Source organism: Eretmochelys imbricata, chromosome 16 (genome assembly GCF_965152235.1).
Source record: "Eretmochelys imbricata isolate rEreImb1 chromosome 16, rEreImb1.hap1, whole genome shotgun sequence".
Classification (NCBI taxonomy): domain Eukaryota; kingdom Metazoa; phylum Chordata; order Testudines; family Cheloniidae; genus Eretmochelys; species Eretmochelys imbricata.
In genome coordinates this window covers 26,780,498-26,799,998 of record NC_135587.1, presented here as the reverse complement: position 1 = coordinate 26,799,998, position 19,501 = coordinate 26,780,498, and the positions used below count along the sequence as shown (strand labels likewise).

Sequence of the window (19,501 nt, the reverse complement as noted above, 5' to 3'; positions counted from 1 at the left end):
TCTACCCTTCAAACTCCCATATGTACAATCACTATTTGTGGTTTCCGTGAAAGTGCCAGATGCTAAGAGTTTTGGGCAAGAATTTATCAGTGTGACTCAGGGTAAGATATTACCGCTGTATGGCCCATTGCACATTTTACTTTCACCTGATCAGTGACATTTCTCTTGACAATACAAGAGTAAACCAGAAATCAAAAAGGTCAGAGGTTGCTTTATAATATTTTACTGCAGGTCCTGGGTTAAAACCACAATGATCACGCTCCTGTGGGATAATTCGTACTACAAATTTATTTTGCTTTAATGAACTTTGGCCTTTGCCAGATATCACTGGCCTGCTTGAAGTGACTGGCCATACTTTCAAAAGTGCACCCCCGGCTTGATTGGCTTCAATGCACCCCGGCACTGGAAATATAGTTAGCCATGTTGGCCAAGAGATTGCATGTACAATGCACTTGGCACCAACTAGAGCATAATATGGGGAAACAAACGGCTAAGCATTGCCATACAACACACCAAAGGCTCAGCCGAGAGTATATTTATACCTACATTGCAATATATGCCAAGGTGATAAAGTGCCATCCAAAGAGCAGCAGAAGGGTTATCGATACTTGAGCTCCAAAGTAGGCTTGCTGATTCCTTTCTTGGACGTGGATTTTTTCAACATCCAGCCGCGAACCAGAGGTAGACATGGAGCAGGGGAGTCTCCAGACTGTGGGGCACAGTACAGTGCTCAGACCAGTCTCAACGTTAATTAATTATGGCCTTTGATTCTGCACTGGTAAGAAGAGGAGGTCTGACTGGTGGGATCCTGGGACAGTGTATAGATGCCATAAACATCAGAGGTTGGAGCTTGTGAAGACACTCCAGCTCTGAGAAAATTGATATTTGCTGGGAGTTGGATTAATCCTGTGAGGCGGGTAGTTACAAATGTTTCCAATGTACCACAGGAGAAATGCTTCAAATTCTGGCCCCTACAGCAATGTAAATGTCCAGGTCACCTGAGTTCTTTACAGATACCAGCTGTTGTGAGCAGGGGTGTTTTTTGGTACAGCACAAGGGGAAAAATCGGTGGTGCCTGGGTGAGAAAAAAGGTAGTAAAGCCTTTTTCTCCCAACTGGCAGCAGATATCCAAGGGGCTCACAAGCCTCTGCTTCAACTGGTGAAGTCACTTCCCTCTGCAGAAGATAAAACTGCCTCTACAGAATGCATGCAATTGTGATGGACCCCTGACTGCTGGCAGGCTGCAATCTGGGCTACTTCCTGTTCGAGGTAGGAGAGCTACATGCAGTAGCAAGGGGATGGCTTGAGCTTTGTTAGCCCAGAACATCGGGGGCTGCAGGGGAATAGACAGAATAAAGCAACACTGGGTGTGTGTTTGTGAGAGAGGGCCCTTCTGCCTATCTTGGGACACTGTGCTGTGGGCAGCAGAGCAGAGGGGAGACCTCCAGACGTGCCATCTCGCCTGCATGAGTAGTATACTTCCTTTCCCAATGGAGCCTTTCCTCACCTCACCAAGGTGCAAATTCAAGTGTTTCTCCTAGTGATGGAAGCTGGGTTTTAAGAAAGGCGTAAAATGGGCTCTGAGCTCCGCCCGTGGTTGTTTGGAATGAATAGCTTTGTTTGCTTTGCTACCCCTGGCTGGGAGGTGGCTCTGGTTGCCCCGTTTAGTAAAGTGGGGAGAGTTAATAATCACCTGGGATGTAAGAAGTGCTCTCTTGCCCTCTTTTGTTTTAAATCTGTGTTCCAGATGAGTTATACCATTTGCCATAGAGCAACACAGGTCCTTTTTTGGCTGATTCAGCTCTTTCTTGCCCTGCTTGGTATTCACCCCTTTGGGAAGCAAGAAGTAGCCCTTTCTGGTTCAGAAAAGGGTGCTTAACTTTTCATGGGCAGACTCCCATGAGAGCTGGGACCTATCCTGAGCAGGCAGTGCTACTATCCCAGGAAACTGGAACATACGTACGCTGCCACGAACGTAACGAGGCTGTTGAGTCTGTTACGTTCTTTGCTGCCTGTGGCCCATCGAACTGGCATGGAGGGCCCCTCTGAGTGCTGAAGAGTTTGCAACTGCAGCCCCTGAGCCTGCACCATAAGTCACACGCCAGGAGTTCAATTACCTTGGTTTTCGTGGGATGGTCAGCATTTTACCACATTTGTTTAAGAATGGGCCTGACTTACCTAACCTTTCCCTCCTCACCCCGTCTTTACTCGTTTTTGAACACATCGTATCATTACTTCTCTTACCTTGTCAAATTGTTCCTCACTAAGGCCTCTCCATTACGAGACATGGCCATACTTGTCTGCCTCTCCACCTGGTAATTATTGTCTGCAGGCAACATTTATAACTACAATATTATTATTTATCGTGTTTTATGCCCTACAAAAATCTATAATGGCTGCTCAAACCTCGGCAAGGGCTGTTGAGACAGTCCTCTTTATCTCTGCATAAGGAGCCCGGTTCTCCTCCCATTTGCACTAGTGCAGGTCTGGAGTGACTGCTGGAGGCAACAGAGGCACATCAGTGTGAAACTTCCATAAGTGAGATCAGACTCAGGCTCGTGACAGAGCCTCGTGTTCTCTGTGTTCTCGCTCACTTGGTGCACATTTCGGGACACTTCTCAGGGTCTGGGCTAGGATTTTAGATCCTGCACTTTCCTTGACAAGGGAAGAAAATTAATGAAAGGAGGTCTTAATTATTCCAGATGGACAAAGGAGTGTAGCACATCTATGTCTCATACAAAACCTAAATAAACAGAACAGAATGAACAACACATGGTTGCCAATCACAGTCTAGGCTTGAAAGGTGGCACTGAATTACTTACAAATAAAAGTAAATGTTTTATTCTCACACATTAAAAATTAAATAAAGCTCTGTGTAATGTAAGCACCTTTTGTTTTAATTATTCAAGATTAATACTAATCTAAATGCATCTGTCCCTAACATGCAGCTTCTCTCCAGGGTCCTTTTCCAATTATGAAATCACTGGCTTCTCCACAAGGCTTATTGTTAACCAGTTTTTCTAAGTATCATACAGTATAAGGGCTATAAACTAAGGAGCAGATTGAGGGTAATGTAGAAAAAGTGTAGAAAGGAAACAAATGTTGAACGTCACATTTACATTAACTTCTCACAGTTCAAATGGCAATTTATCCACAACATAGTATGAGTCATGCAGTAAGAAAGGGGAGGAGTCTCCAGTTTCTTTGATTTATTCGTCATATGGTCGACTGATGTCAGTCTCAGTGGCTTTAAAAAAAAAAGTTTAAATATCCAAATGAAAGGAAGAAAGAAAGGAGGAAAAAGGTCTCGCTTTTCACACAGTCACCTCCTTTACAGTGCGGAGCTCAAATCAAACCAAGGGCTGCTGGAGAGCTGGGTGTTCCATTCTTCCCATGCTTTCCTCTCGGCCTGGTCCAATCCGGATAACTGAGGATGTGGGTGTGTGTGACTGGGGGAGGTGAGGGTTGATGGGTTGATTTATTTATTTAATATATGGTCCTCCTAAAAATGCTCTTGGCAGTCCAGGGGTGGCAGGAGTCACTGTGAAGGAAGAGCTGGGCAACATATGGCTGTAGAGTCTGCTCTGCAAAAAGTCACTTGCTAAAGATACGCCAGCTATTTGTTTTTTTTTTTATTATTTTCATGAGGCGAAATATGAGCTCTGCATAGAGTACAGCCTGTCAATGGGGTTTCCTACTCTAGCCTGCATGGAGTTAACTTCTGAGGAGGCAAGGAAACAGTCGCTCAAGCTAGTCAAAGAGGTATCACTGTCGATATCATGAAAAATTGAGTCGTTTCCTGCAAACAAAATGTAGAAATTAAGCTCGATTCTGTGCAGGAAGAGAAATACAGATTCAGGATTCTCAGGCACTATGAGGCACACTATCTGTTCCAAGTGAACGCAAAAGCTAATACAGTTTGTTTTCCTTTCCTAAGCTAACATAAAATAACTCTTCTGCAAGGCTCTGCTCTTTAAACAGGGACTGGAGATCAAATTCTAGGTGTTTCAATGGCTTTGATACTGCGTAGAAGGAGGAAATCTGGCAGTGCTTCATTTATGCTGCTGTCTCCAGCACATAAAAAAACCCTTCTCTAATTGACATGAGCAGACAACCAACAGGGAGCAGGGAGGATCACACACTCCGCACGAGCTGGGACCTTGCATTCCACAACAGAAACTTTGGGTAGCCAATTAATGCAGGATTAGGCCCCAATTCTGACAATGGGAAACGGCTCTTTGGGAAAAAGTGTTGCTCACCCAGACACAATGTCGCATCTGCAAATGCAATGGAGTTTTGTTTTGGAATAGAGACAATACTGCCTTTTATCTCCTTTTGCGGCTGAAATGGCAACTGACCACCTGGGAGAGCACCAGAAAGTGCTCTACCGGCACTCAATTGAAATGGCTGCATTGTATTACTTTGTGTTTGATTTGAGGCACAGACCATATCTCTAGTGGGGATTCATTGAGCGAGCCGGGCAAAATGTTAGCCACCAAACCCGACCCCTCCAAAGTTCCTCTGGGGTTCAAGTTTCTTTATGAAATGCACTTGAAATTCAGACTCTGTTTCATTTACCAAACTTCCCAGTGTGCATGCATCTCTCTGCAACAAACACTGTTAACAGCACGCAGCACAGTCTGCTTTCCTCCTGCTGCATGCACGTCATTCCAATGAGTGTTACTAAGAGGCGTGTATCCAGCTCAGTACCAACGTGCCCCATACTTCACAGAAGTTAAAGTGATGTAACTGAGCCATGATGCGCTACAAGATCACTCATCGCCGTTTGAAAAATCCTCTTAAATCATATTTAAATGCAAGACGGTAATAGTCCTGTAACAGCCATGAGGCATTTTACATTTGTGTAGCACGTAAAAGGTGCCGTTTGGTTACACCTGGCCATGTGATGTGGTGAGTGGGAAATGGGTAGAAGCCGGTAATTGTGTTCGGTCAGAGAGTATTATATAAGTCCTGGAGGGAATATTCTGTCCTGGCATATCTCGCAGCAACACGAGGGCTGCTCTTTAGCAATTCAGAGCTTACAATTTGAGGGAGTTTATGGAGATGGTAATTTTTGCATTTGAGGACCACAAGATTAATTCCCTCTATTGGAGCATGCTGCAAAATGCCTGCTTTCCTCTGAGCTTTGGGGGAAAGGGAAGGACTGTGAGGGTGGGCGGAGGGGGGTGCTGGTGGTGTTTGGTCACTCTTGGGTGACTGTTGGGGGTGGAGGGAAGAGGTAACGTTGCTGGATTTGTAATGGCTAAGAGCGATATTTTGAAGTATTTGTTAAGGGTGCCTAGAGCCTGGGACAGGTTTTCTCCTACCTGTTTTTGTGCATATAAATAAATTAAAAACCCGATGCTGGTTCAATATATGCTCTAGCTCAAATCGCAGAAAAAACAAATCACTAGGCTGAACCTTTGGAGTCTGAACTGCCGTACAGATAACTGCTGCTCCCGGGGTGGTGCTGCGTGGAGAGCCTTACCATAGGGGTTCATGTGGTCTCCTGGCATTTGTGGAGGGGTAAGACCTTGCTGGAATGGGTCCGTGCCATAACTGCTTTGATCCATTGCTACAATCTGCTGCTGTGGTGGTGCAAGTGGTGTGTACGATGTCATCATCCCTTCCATTCGGTTGGACATTACTTCTGCAAAACAAACAGCAGAATCCATTCGCAGCCTAGCCCTGAAGCAGCACACATGGGGTTTATACCCTGCTTACTGCCCACTTTGTGCTACACTGGAACACGAGGCCAGAAGCGAGATGGAATTACTAAAACTTCTACGATAGCGAAAACACTCTTAGGACCAACCAGCCCCGGGCTCCCCGTGGGGTCAGTGCGTGAAGGTATTAATGCTGAGGAGTCCAGGGCAGTGTAGTAAGTGATCACCATTTGCTAGAACCCATGTGTCCTCCAGAGATCTATGGTTCTGTCACACTGTCCAGCTCTCCAGGTCCTTCTACTGCAGCATCGCTCTTCCTGGGAAAAATCAGCAGCTCTATCCCATTTTGTGGGAGAGAACCAAACTGCCCTGACCCATTTCAGTTAGATTTCAAAGGAACTACCGGAAAGCCCAGAGCACCCAGTGAGATGGCCAAGCCGTTCTGTTTGTGCCTAGAGTTCAGAAACCAACAGCGCTTGGAAATACCTGCCCACTGGGGGGTGAATGTGAGAGACTAGGACACTGTTTCACAAAGGCAGAGTTAGGCATTCAGCAGATCGGTGCTCCCCAACTACCATTTACTCAGCTGCAACTCAGCCAGCAGGAAATCCCAGTGTTAAGTCCTGCGGGTCAGTTAGAGCCAGATTTCCAAAACAGCTCCACTGTAATTTAGGCAGCAAAATCAGTGGCCAGGTTTCCCACCCAGCTCCTTGGAAAATCTGGTCTTGATTGTGGATGCAGATCAAGTGAAAACTTGGAGCCTTAATGACAGAGGTCTGGTATAATCAGAAAGGCATCTTTTTTCATCTCTTGCTAAGAGATTCCTAGCTCCTGGAACAGGAGGGCAGAATGAATGGTGCGAATGTCTCCCTCGAATCAGAGGTGCCTCCCAAACTCTTGGCCCTGACTCTGACTAGGAAGTCTAATCATTCTACATCAGCCTCATCAATCTTCCATCACTTGTTGCGTCTTCTTTCCAATTAGACTGTACGCATTTTGGGGCAGGGAAGTGCCTTAGGTTGGATATTAGGAAAAGCTTTTTCACTAGGAGGATGGTGAAGCACTGGAATGGGTTACCTAGGGAGGTGGTGGAATCTCCTTCCTTAGAAGTTTTTAAGGTCAGGCTTGACAAAGCCCTGGCTGCGATGATTTAGTTGGGGATTGGTCCTGCTTTGAGCAGGGGGTTGGACTAGATGATCTCCTGAGGTCCCTGCCAACCCTGATATTCTATGATTCTCTGATATCATCTGTATGGACATACACATGGTTGTATGTACCCTCCCACATACGCTACGATAAACCCACAAAGCCCTTTCCCTTCTCCTTGCTTCCATCACAAACATGGCTTTACCTTGCCCTAGTCGCTGAGAGTTTTGCTGCTCCTGCTGCTGCTGATGCCTCCGTGCTAGTTTCTTCATCTGAATAAAATAGGAAAAGCAGGATAATCTCATGGATTTGAATGGAAAGAGTTGGTTTAGTTACAAAACTCTGTGCAAATGTCAAACCTATCAATACAGAGTGTGTATACTCCTGTACACCCTACTAGGGGATCAACTGTCATTCCCGAGCATAGAAATTTGGGTTTGCAGTTCCATATTTGCACATACAAACTAGTCCTTATCTAGCATTGCTTGGACCATTCTACTCTAGCTGCGGATGTCTGGAAAGGGGCCTTCCTACATGATCGCAGTCTGTGCAGCCCATGCAGAAATATGCACTTGTGAGGAGCCCACGTCACAAGACGGTTTTATAAACCGTTATCTCAGTAACACAGACCTCTCAGCAAAAGGGAAGAGCTGTGCACGGCTGCCATTGCTGCTAGGCATTCTGTACACGTGCTTCAGGCTCTACTTTTGAGATGTGGACAAACAACTTACCTTTGCTCTTTGGTTCTGAAACCAGACCTGGACAACTCGCACACTGAGTCCTGTTTCAGCTGCTAGTGTTTCTCTGACCTACAGGCAGAAATGTTTAAAGAAGAATTAACTTACACCTAAGTAGGTGGGTCAGGAGAGAGAGCATGTCATTATTTTTTTTAAACTATGAAACGCTGATTTGTAAATTTGGCTAAGAATAAAATTTTGATACTTTGGCCAATAAACACTATTTGTCACCGTGAACAAAGGCAAATGGCAACCCTGAGACACATCACACTTATCCCAAGTGATTCATTTTCTATAGATGCAGGTAAATGTCACTTTTTCACAGTGAAGACATACTTCAGACAGCAAAAAAATGGAGCGGAAACAGCAGAGTATGTTGCCTTTCACAAAGAGGTGATTTTTCAATCAGTTTCACCAGTGATGCAAATAGTTTTTTCCACAGTCCTATCTGCTATAAATGACTACACATCCTGGTTACACTTTGTAAAGCCAGGACTAGAAACAATAACTACAGGAATGGGGATGTGCACTCTTCAGTGTTGGAGGGGCCACATGCTTCCTGAGACTCTAATGGTAAATGATCAGTTCATGTTTTATTAGCAAATTTTTGAGCAACCAAATATTTCCCTTGTGTAAGGGTCTTCCACAGAGTTTGGCATTGTGTCCTATGCGTTACCAGCAGAAAACCAGATTGTTTGCAGGTCTCTGCTGAAGAGCCTACCTTCCTACATGGCTTTGAAGACACTTCAAAAGATGCTTTGAATGCTCTTCTCTGCTGTGTTGTAAGTATTGTCCTTGGTCGTTTGGGTCTCCTTGGGTCTTTCCCATCATCGCTCCCTTTTCCTTGGTTTGCTTGTCCTTTGGTTGGTTTAACATCTCCGTCCTCATCATCACTTTTAACTGTCAAGAAACGAAAACTATCGGAACATTCTCTTTGGTTTGCTAAGAGAACAGGACTTTTGAAAGGATATATTCATGGAGTAATAATACACGCCCTTAAAATAATGAACTCGGCTATTACCCTTCATTTGTTTTAAAACTTAGAATTAACCCTTAGTCAGACGATAGCATGTTAAATGGGACCTTGTGCATAAACGCCAGGCCAAAATCCAGGAAGCACTTAAGTATGCATGTACTTGTAACTGAAGTCAAAGGGACTACTGATGTGAGTGTCCTTAAACGTTTGCAGAATTAGGTCCTGTTGATTATTCTATGCTGTACATTATATGACTTTATATTTAAAATTTCTTTCTTTTGCAGCCTTAGAGGTAACCACAATTTTTAAATGTTATTAAAAATCTAAATGTTCTTTTAATCAAATCTATGTAGTTTAACATTGGAAGGGAAATAAGGACAACCTGGGGAATTACAGACCAGTCAGCTTAACTTCTGTACCCGGAAAGATAATGGAGCAAATAATTAAGTAATCAAGTTGCAAACATCTAGAAGATAATAAGGTGATAAGTAATAGCGTAGATTTGTCAAGAACAAATCATGTCAAACAAACCTGATACTTTCTTTGACAGGGTAACAAGCCTGGTGGATAGGAGGGAAGTGGTAGATGTGGTATATCTTGACTTTAGTAAAGCTTTTGATACTGTCTCGCATGACCTTCTCATAAACAAACTAGGGAAACGCAACCTAGATGGAGCTACTATAAGGTGGGTGCATAACTGGTTGGAAAACTGTTTTCAGAGAGTAGTTATCAGTGGTTCACAGTCATGCTAGAAGGATGTAATGAGTGGAGTCCCACAAAGATCAGTTCTGGGTTCTGTTCTGTTCAATATCTTCATCAATAATTTAGATAATGGCAGAAAGAGTACACTTATAAAGTTTGCGGACGATACCAAGCTGGGAGGGGTTGCAAATGCTTTGGAGGATAGGATTAAAATTTAAAATGATCTGGACAAACTGGAGAAATGGTCTGAAATAAACAGGATGAAAATTCAATATGGACAATTGCAAAGTACTCGGTTTAGGAAAGAACAGTCAGTTGCGCACATACAAAATGGGAAATGACTGACTAGGAAGGAGAACTGCAGAAAGGGATCTGGGGGTCATAGTGGACCACAAGCTAAATATGAGTCAACAGTGTAATACTGTTGCAAAAAAACCCCACCATTCTGGGATATATTAGCAGGAGTGATGTAAGCAAGACACGAGAAGTAATTCTTCTGCTATACTCTGCACTGATTAGCCTCAACTGGAGTATTGCGTCCAGTTCTGGGCGCCACATTTCAGGAAAGATGTGGACAAATTGGAGAAAGTCCAGAGAAGAGCAACAAAAATGATTAAAGGTTTACAAAACATGACCTCTGAGGGAAGATTGAAAAAACTGGGTTTGTTTAGTCTGAGAAAGAGAATACTAAGGGGGGACATGATAACAGTTTTCAAGTATGTAAAAAGTTATTACAAGGAGGAGGGAGAACATACGTTTTTCTTAACCTCTGAGGATAGGACAAGAAGCAATGGGCTTAAATTGCATAAAGGGAGGTTTAGGTTGCACATTAGGAAAAACTTCCTAACTATCAGAGTGGTTAAGCATTGGAATAAATTGCCTACTGAGGTTGTGGTTAGGCAAACACCTGTGAGGAATGGTCTAAATAATACTTAGTCCTGCTGTGAGGAAGGGCACTGGGCTAGATGACCTCTCAAGGTCCCTTCCCGTTCTATGGTTCTATGATTTTATGTGTGGCCTGTGCACGTGCCTCTATGGGTGTGTGTAGGCATGGGTCCATATAAGTATATATAAGTGTCTCTATCTATGTCTCTATCTACATTTGTCCTGGCTGAAATAACTTCTGTGTCCACATCAATATCTGTGGCCAAAATTTATCATTCACTGCAGTCAAACAGGTCTATTTTATATGAATTTCACTAGATCATTGATTTTCATTCAGAAAACATTCTGGAGATCTTTAAAATTAAGAAACTATAATTTTGATACATTGAAATATCATATTTGGGGAATTAACAAGTTAGACTTTTAATTCATTTTAGGAGCTGATTCACATGCACCTACCGTGCATTTCAGTCTAAGAGGCACCTTTTGTATAATGATTAAAGAGCAGTTCCGTCATTTCAGTAACTGTGGTATCATTAACTTTCCAGACTGCCATTTCTACGGGAAGGTTTGTGTTGCTCATTGAACAGTTATTTTTGTGGCCAGTGGATAAATATTTGATTGGAGAAGAAGATGCACTCATCCAGAGCTGTGTGAAATCATTTGCACTCACAGAGGGAATGGGAAGCGTTGGGCTTTCACTGTTTTAAACAATGGAAGGGAAAATGTCTTGTGACACTCATTTTGTGGGGATGGAGTGGGCTGGGGCTTGGGGTTCTTTGTCAATGAAAAAAATGCTTCTCATCTGCTGGAGATGCTACTGTATGTATCATGGGGAAGTAAAGCTGAACTCAAACGCACATCATTATGCTTTCCTGATAGCCTCCTGGGCCTTGCTGATTTGATCATGACACACAAGGAGACTCTGGCTGGGGAGGATGTGTGCATCAGTGTCAGAAGTAAATGTCAAATGAAGCCAGCTGACAGCTGGCAACCACTGCCTATGTGCTGTGATGCTAACATGTAGCACGGGAGGGCAGGAGGGACCCATCCACACTGCAGTTGTTTGGCAGAAAGTGGATGAAGGCAGAAACACGTCTGTATTGAAGACTAGGGACTGATGATTTCAATGGGAATTTGTCTCAGTAAGGCCTGAGTATTCCTGAGTGAGTTTCACATAGAGAGAACATCCTATCTGAAAAGCAGTAGGGAACCCACATACACTAGATAAATACATTCTAGTGGCCATATTCGCTAGAAGCCAGAAACCTGCACACTGAGGTTTATGGAGTGAGGAGTCTGAGGGTCTACAAATATAGTCTGGCAATAAATAAAACCCAGCTCTAGAAATGGTTTAGAGCTGCACATCCTGCTGAGGTAGCAGTGACCTTTGCCTCGCTACATTCCTGACATGGAAAGAGAAAATTTTAACAACATGGCGGATGTAGGTCTCAAAGCAAAGATCAAGGCTAAGAACTGCTCTGAGTTAAACTGGGAATAATATATTTTCCCCATAAAACTGAAGCAATTATTCATGTTGCTTGTACATTTAATGGAATGATAATCACTGTTTTTCTTAGTCATTAGAACCACTTATCTATTTCTGAGAAAATGTCTACTAGCAATGATTTGTATGTGTCTCGAACCTGGGAGCCAGACATGGCACATCAGCTGTGCAGGATTTTCAAATCATGATGAATGGATAAAGCAAAGAGGAATCCCATGTCTTCTGGAATTGCAAACGCTAGTGGGCCTAGAGCCTGATCTCTGCTGAAACCAGAGCTGCAAATGCTTGAGTGGGGATCAAAGCATGACATCTTACCTCACTCATCTCACGGTCTGGTGCTGCTCCCCTGGCTCAGAATGGAGGGAAGGCAGGGTTGCTCATTCCCTAGAAAATCTTTCCTGGGAATCTGATGGGGTGAAGGGAGTAGGCTCCTCCCCGCTGTAATTCAAGATGCAGGGGCCAGGCCAATCAGCTGCTCTCAAAGACATCACAAGGGAACTGTACATTGAAAGCCACTGGGCTTTTTCTTCCAGAGGACCACTGAAGGGGAGGCAGAAATGGAAGGGGTTCCCCACAGACAGTTGTGGGAAGTAGAACAGAGTCTCACAGTACGAGGGTTCAAAGGTATGAATATTTCCCAAGGATTGGGACACTGAATCACAAGCATCCACATCGGAGGGCTCAGGCCCGATTTTGTAAAATTATAACATGCTCTATGCAGATTTGGTTGTCTGTTGGTTACTTGTGACAGGGCTCAAGCTTTTGGGGGATGAGGCCAGGCCGTTTTGTCACCTGCCCCATTACACTGCTGATAGTGGAATACCAGAAGCAGAGATGAGAGAATTGAAATGTCTTTGTAAAAGATGGGCTAATCTAGCCAGGAACAAAATGCTGGGCTTGAGAACAGTTACTCATGTAGCCGGGAAGGAGGGTTCCCTCGTTTACAGCATGAAGTTCTCTGGCCTGTGCTATGGAGGAGCTCATAACGGGTGATCATCCAGGTCCCTTCTGGCCTTAACATCAATGAACTGATGAGAAGAAACTGAAATGCCCAAATCTCTCTTTTTGCAGGGTGGGCACCATTGCCCTGCGAAGCAGGATGGGGTACGGGATCACTCATTTTATTCCAATTCAAGTACTGTTTCTTTGGTCAAAACTGACCTGTTTTTAGGTCTGGGACAGTTACTCACCTCCAAACCAGAAGGGTTGGAATAATTCTCATGATGTTTTTTTTATGAAAAGGAAGACAGATTGGAACTCAGCATTTACCTGTCACTTGTCCCCCATCTATATTTCCCCTGTAACTTGTGTTTATCTCCTACAACTTTAAAACTGGCAGGAAGTACAGCTTCTGGAAGCGTCTGCATGGCGAGTGAGCTCTGTGTGACAGAAGTTACTAAACTAAATGTTATGACTCTAGGTGGCAATATTTGGTGGCAAAATGACTCTAGGTGGCAAAATTCCCAGTCTGGATTATTTTTTTGTATCTTTTACGTTAACCCTCTGTCCTGCCTTGATCTGCTCCAGGACTTTCTTAGTATCAGAGCGAACAACTCAGGCCGTACTACCACAGTGGTTCTCAACCAGGGGTACGCAGAGGTCTTCCAGCAGGTACGCCGGCTCATCCAGAGATTTGCCTAGTTTTACAAGAGGCTACATAAAAAGCACTAGCGAAGTCAGGACAAACTCAAATTTCATATGGACAATGACTGGTTTATACTGCTCTATATACTCTACACTGAAATGTAAGTATGGTATTTATATTCCAATCTATTTATTTTATAATTACATGGTAAAAATGAGAACGTACGCAATGTTTCAGTAATAGGGAGCTGTGACACTTTTGTATTTGTATGTCTTATTTTGTAAACAAGTAGTTTTTAAGTGAGGTGTAGCATTGGGGTGCACAAGACAAGTCAGAGCCCTGAAAGGGGTACAGTCGTCTGGAAAGGTTGAGACCCACTGACCTAGCAGACACAAAGCCACTGCTTTTGCTACACACATTTCACAACTGGAATGCCAAGTTCAGCATTCAGTTTCCTTCAAGTCCCTGACATTTCAATATTGCATTTGTGCCTTTTCTGAGTGTTCCCACTTGTGACTGGCAGAGAGACACTTAGAGAACTCTGGGAAATTACATCACTTCTTGAAGTCTATTTTGCAAACCAGCTCTGTGTATTCCTCATGCCATAGTGCATGTATAACACACCCTGTATGTATGTGCATTTACAGCAAGTTGTCTATACTCAGGTAGGAAATATGGGTGTATGATACAACCCCAATCTGTTATTTAAAGGGATGGAAAGACTCCCATTGACAACATTAGGCTTTGGGCAGGCCCCGGGTAACCCAAACCAGACAGATTTACCCATTCCTGGTTTTATACAACAATATCACTTATTTGGATCTCAGCAACTTGTAAATTATTCTTGTCCTCTACTAAGATGGTAAGGACAATGAGTAATGGCCGGAACCTAAGAAAGGAAAGATCTAAACTAGATATTTGGGGATAGCTCTTAACAGACAGTGCAATAATTCCCAAAGGCAAAGGGGTCAAGGCACCAGCACAATGGAGTCTGAAAGAAAGAGCACCTATGAGTGGTCTACAAAATCAGATGGAATGGTTGGCCCCTGTGGTCTCTTCTTCCACTGCCTGTGAGTCTATGGTTCAGGATGGATCTGACTTTTCCATCCGCTTTGCCTGTCCATAACTATCAATTGGAACAGGTGCAAGAAGAGCTCACCTGAGTCTGAGTCATCGGGGCTCACTGAGCTGAGCAAGTCTTTTTCTTTTTCATAGTCACTTTTGCAGAGCAACTGTCCTTCCTTCAGAACAAACTCATCTCCTTTCCTCAGCTGCCGCTCACAGACACAGCAACTGAAGCAGCTTAAGTGGTAAACACATTCCAAGGCTCTCATCACAAACTCTGTCGGGGCAATCTTTTCCATGCAGCCGCTGCACTTAGCAGCAAATAGCCTGTGAGAAGGAAAGGGAGGAAGGGGAAATGTCAGAACATGTACCGTCTTTATTTCAACATGAAAAATAGGTTGAGATTTTAATGGAACGGAAGATCAGCCGGCCGCATGGCGTAGCACATTAGGAGACTTATAGCAACTGGTGAACCTCAGTAACTCCAGGGGGACCCAACTTATTCTGAACCCGTTTGGTCTAGAAATCTCCTGAGCTCTAGTTTCCTCGTGAGATTTCCAGGGCATCTTTGGTTTGGTTGGGTTGGAAATACCAAAAGAGCAGCCTCTGTCTCAATATGTTATTGTTCCTCCATCAGGGGATGAAACCAAGAATTCCAGAGGCACAAGAGAAAAGGGGAACAAAGTTACTTAATCTCTCCGAAAGCTCTAACAAATTCAGTTCAGTTCAACCTTTGGAGAAAGATTTGAGTCAAACCTGAGGCTACCCAAACTAATTTTCTGATACCTAACTCAGAATCTGTTGTTCTGTAGCGATTTTGTAACTATACTGTCCTAGTACAATTATTGCTGTGGAGGATAACAAATAAGCATTGAACCAAGAAAGGGAACCTTAGTGTGTGGGAGGAGGGGCATTATTGTTTGGGCAAGATGTGTGGAAGAACACAAGTGTTCCTTGGGCTGTCGAGTCATTTCCAGACTAACCTGTTTCAGAGGAGGTAGTTTACCTTTTGGAAGGAAGTGAAACCCCCTCTGGCACCTCCAGAGGTACACAGCGTGTGACCTGCTAAACCATCGCCATAATCACAGACTCCAGAATACTCACTACATTTAATGGAACTATCATAACGCCCCCAACTCTCATCAATTGTTGATTTTCGAAGGTGACGCTTGAATCATTTCATTTAGTTTTATTTTGATTCTCTAATGGCAGTTGGGAAGCTCCCCCAGTGAGCTTGCAGGAAAGGTGCTGTTCCAAATAATGTTGAGTGATTAATTAATTTCCTGTAGCATATAATGTGCTTGATGCTTCTAGATTTTATCATCATTTCATGGCAATACATAGAAATGCAAGGTAAAATCTTGTAATATATATACATGTTTCCAAGGCAATGAGCAGCACTTATGTATTTGTATAGTGGATATGCTCTGCTCTCCTTACAGGGAAAAGAAAAATATGTCCTTAGTTTTTTTTTCTCTTTGTTTTTCAAAATGACCACCTTTTGGTTAACAGTCAAATGGACTCCATTTCAGGGTGCATGCCCTATTGTGGCTGCTAGATATGTGCCTCATAGGCCTTCATTTTGTCTCAGCTGAGGAAATACAGCAAAATGGCAGTTACTAGTTCTTTAGTGAAAAAGTGGGCTGAGCGTGTGGGCAAGGCAGTAGAGAACTTTAGCATGCCTGTATATTGTACATGCCTCAAAAACCAGCCAACAAGCTTCTCTTTGGATACATAATGAACTAAGCCAATTAAATGGAATCTGATGTCCCACGAGCCTCTGGGACACCTCCAGTAAATACAGCCATTTCATTTCCTACAGTACATGGGATTTTCCTACAGCTATTTTTGCTCTGACTAGTCTGACTAGTCTAGTGCGGGGTCCTGCACTTAGGACGGAAGAACCCAATGCACAGCTACAGACTAGGGACCGAATGGCTAGGCAGCATTCTCCGGAAAAGGACCTAGGGGTGACAGTGGACGAGAAGCTGGATATGAGTCAGCAGTGTGCCCTTGTTGCCAAGAAGGCCAATGGCATTTTGGGATGTATAAGTAGGGGCATAGCGAGCAGATTGAGGGACGTGATCGTCCCCCTCTCTTCGACATTGGTGAGGCCTCATCTGGAGTACTGTGTCCAGTTTTGGGCCCCACACTACAAGAAGGATGTGGATAAGTTGGAGAGAGTCCAGCGAAGGACAACAAAAATGATTAGGGGTCTAGAACACATGACTTATGAGGAGAGGCTGAGGGAGCTGGGATTATTTAGCCTGCAGAAGAGAAGAATGAGGGGGGATTTGATAGCTGCTTTCAACTACCTGAAAGGGGGTTCCAAAGAGGATGGCTCTAGACTGTTCTCAATGGTAGCAGATGACAGAACGAGGAGTAATGGTCTCAAGTTGCAGTGGGGGAGGTTTAGATTGGATATTAGGAAAAACTTTTTCACTAAGAGGGTGGTGAAACACTGGAATGCGTTACCTAGGGAGGTGGTAGAATCTCCTTCCTTAGAGGTTTTTAAGGTCAGGCTTGACAAAGCCCTGGCTGGGATGATTTAACTGGGAATTGGTCCTGCTTCGAGCAGGGGGTTGGACTAGATGACCTTCTGGGGTCCCTTCCAACCCTGATATTCTATGATTCTTATTTGCATCACCTGAAAGTGAGAACAGGCGTTCGCATGGCACTTTTGTAGTCAGCGTTGCAAGGTATTTACGTGCCAGATATGCTAAACATTCGTATACCTCTTCATGCTTCAGCTACTATTCCAGAGGACATGCTTCCATGCTGATGATGCTCTTTAAAAAAATAATGCATTAATTAAATTTGTGACTGAACTCCTTGGGGGAGGATAGTATGTCTCCTGCTCTGTTTTACCCACATTTTGCTTCATGTTCTAGCAGTCTCGGATGATGACCCAGCACATGTTCTTAACACTTTCACAGGCGATTTGACAAAACACAAAGAAGATACCAATGTGAGATTTTGAAAAATAGCTACAGCACTCGACCCAAGGTTTAAGAATCTGAAGTGCCTTCCAAAATTTGAGAGGGACAAGGTGTGGAGCATGCTTTCAGAAGTCTTAAAATAGCAACACTCCAATGCAGAAACTACAGGACCTGAACCACCAAAAAAAGAAAATCAAACTTCGGCTGGTGGCATCTGACTCAGATGATGAAAATGAAGGTGCGTCGATCCATTTTGCTTTGGATTGTTATCGAGCAGAACCCATCATCAGCATGGGTAAAGCATGAAGGGACATATGAATCTTTAGCGCATCTGGCATGTAAATATTTTGCGACACTGGCTACAACAGTGCCATGCGAACGCTTGTTCTCACTTTCAGGTGATGTTGTAAACAAGAAGCAGTCAGCATTATCTCCTGTAAATTGTAACCAAACTTGTTTGTCTGAGCGACTGGCTGAACAAGAAGTAGGACTGAGTGGACTTGCGGGCTCTAAAATTTTACATTGTTTTATTTTTGAATGTAGGGTTTTTTTGTACATAATTCTACATTTGTAAGTTCAACTTTCATGATAAAGAGATTACACTATGGTATTTGTATAAGCTGAATTGAAAAATACTATTTCTTTTGTTTTTTACAGTGCAAATATTTGTAATAAAAATAAATATAAAGTGAGCACTGTACCTTTGTATTCTGTGTTGTAAATTGAATATATTTGAAAATGTAGAAAACATCAAAAAATATTTAAATAAATGGTATCGATTATTGTTTAACAGTGCGATTAATCATGATTATTTTTTTTAATCGCTTGACAGCCTTAATTAAAAGACAAGGAGCAAACAGTTCTAGCCACTTTTAAAAAGTCGCTTTCATTTAACTGTTTAAACGTGTTTGGCTCAGTTTACTTAAGCTTGTATCTTTTGTCTGAAGAGTTGTTGTGATGGAACAAGCTTAAAGAAGCTGAAGATTAGCCAGTCTGGGGTGAAGGCATCTGACTCCTCTCACTTGCATCCGTTCATTCACACCATTGTGACAGTGAACCTGTGTTCGTTTCAGTACAACTCAATGGATGGATACAAGGAGGGATGGGACCAGCCCAACAGGTGGGAACAGCCTCTAACAGGCTCTAGATAGAACAGCTTCTCAAGGGGGAAATTTCAGCCTCTGCAGTCTCAACATTCCTGACTTCATTTGCATTTCAAATCCACGCTGTTGTTTCAAGTGATCTTTAAAAGGGACTTTAGCTAGTGGCCACAGTCCTGTGACTTCGGGGAGGAGGATCCTTTAAAAAGGTTCCTTGCTGCTGCAGCTATGATAGTACAGAATGAAACTCGGCGAGACGGCTGCGCTGTTAATGAAATTCATGTTTTGAATTACTGATGCATTCGAACCCTTTCTATGGGCAGCTTCAGTATAAACACAAAGGGCCTGGCCCAAAAGAATCCCATGAAGGCAGGTCACAACAACTGCACCCCGTCTCTGAGGGGATAGGGATAGGGACGCTCTTCTTGTCTGGATGGAGACTAGCATCTAGTCAAACCTGTCTGAGCCAAACCTCTCCGTGTTGCAGAATGGTCCCTGAGCTCCCTGTGACAAAACGCTAAGATGGTAATTCTGGGCTAAGGGGATTCCAGGTGAAAAGTGCTGGACACAGGCAGGGAAAGGGGAAGTGACCGCATGTGCTAAAGGCACAGTGATGGAGCCCAATGGGACAGAGAAGGGAGCTTTCCTTGCTGACAGGGCTTGAGCTGGTGGGTCTTAGCTGTGGTTTTGCAATTGGAATAGTCGATGTGTAGTTTTGGCCCTTTGTGTTCCAGGCTAATAGGACGGGTGCATATTTTGTAAATAAACAAAACACACTAGTCTGTGCCACTAATTTCTCTCCCAATGGGAAATGGACTCACTAGAAAGACATGAAATCTACCACCACCCAGTGGAAGCAGAAACAATAACGTAACTTGATGTACAAAAGAGCATCTCAATAACACACTTATGATCCAGAGCTCCCTTGCTCTGTAGTTTGTGAACTGTAAATAAGAATGTGTATAAAATAACCTTCATTCTTTCTAAATGCACACATAGAAATGATCAAGTTTCCCTTCCCCCTCTGTTGTACTTGCAGTGCATTGTTTGCCTGACTGCCACCTTCTGTGTTTCCATGCCTTGTGAAGTGGTTTGATATTCTTCAGGGTGCAGAGCGCTTTATAATGTAAAATAGGCAACGTTATTTACAGGTAACTCGCTGTGCCCAGAGAGACAGTGTTTCTGTGGTAACA

General features: G+C 43.5%; 1 protein-coding gene across 2 annotated transcripts in view; it reads right to left on the bottom strand.

Moving 5' to 3' along the window:
• Positions 1-3,641: 3,641 nt before the first annotated feature.
• The window catches only part of LMX1B (LIM homeobox transcription factor 1 beta), a 122,817-nt gene continuing 106,957 nt past the window's right edge, over positions 3,642-19,501 (bottom strand). Inside the window, exons 3-9 of one of the 2 annotated variants that reach the window (XM_077836015.1) lie at positions 14,364-14,596; positions 8,271-8,449; positions 7,544-7,621; positions 7,008-7,084; positions 5,803-5,825; positions 5,489-5,647; positions 3,642-3,799 (exon numbers count right to left, since the gene is read on the bottom strand). In XM_077836015.1, the coding sequence (XP_077692141.1) occupies positions 3,642-3,799; positions 5,489-5,647; positions 5,803-5,825; positions 7,008-7,084; positions 7,544-7,621; positions 8,271-8,449; positions 14,364-14,596 (907 nt within the window). Of the gene's footprint in view, positions 3,800-5,488; positions 5,651-5,802; positions 5,826-7,007; positions 7,085-7,543; positions 7,622-8,270; positions 8,450-14,363; positions 14,597-19,501 lie in introns of both variants that reach the window. The other variant, XM_077836016.1, reaches the window with a different exon arrangement.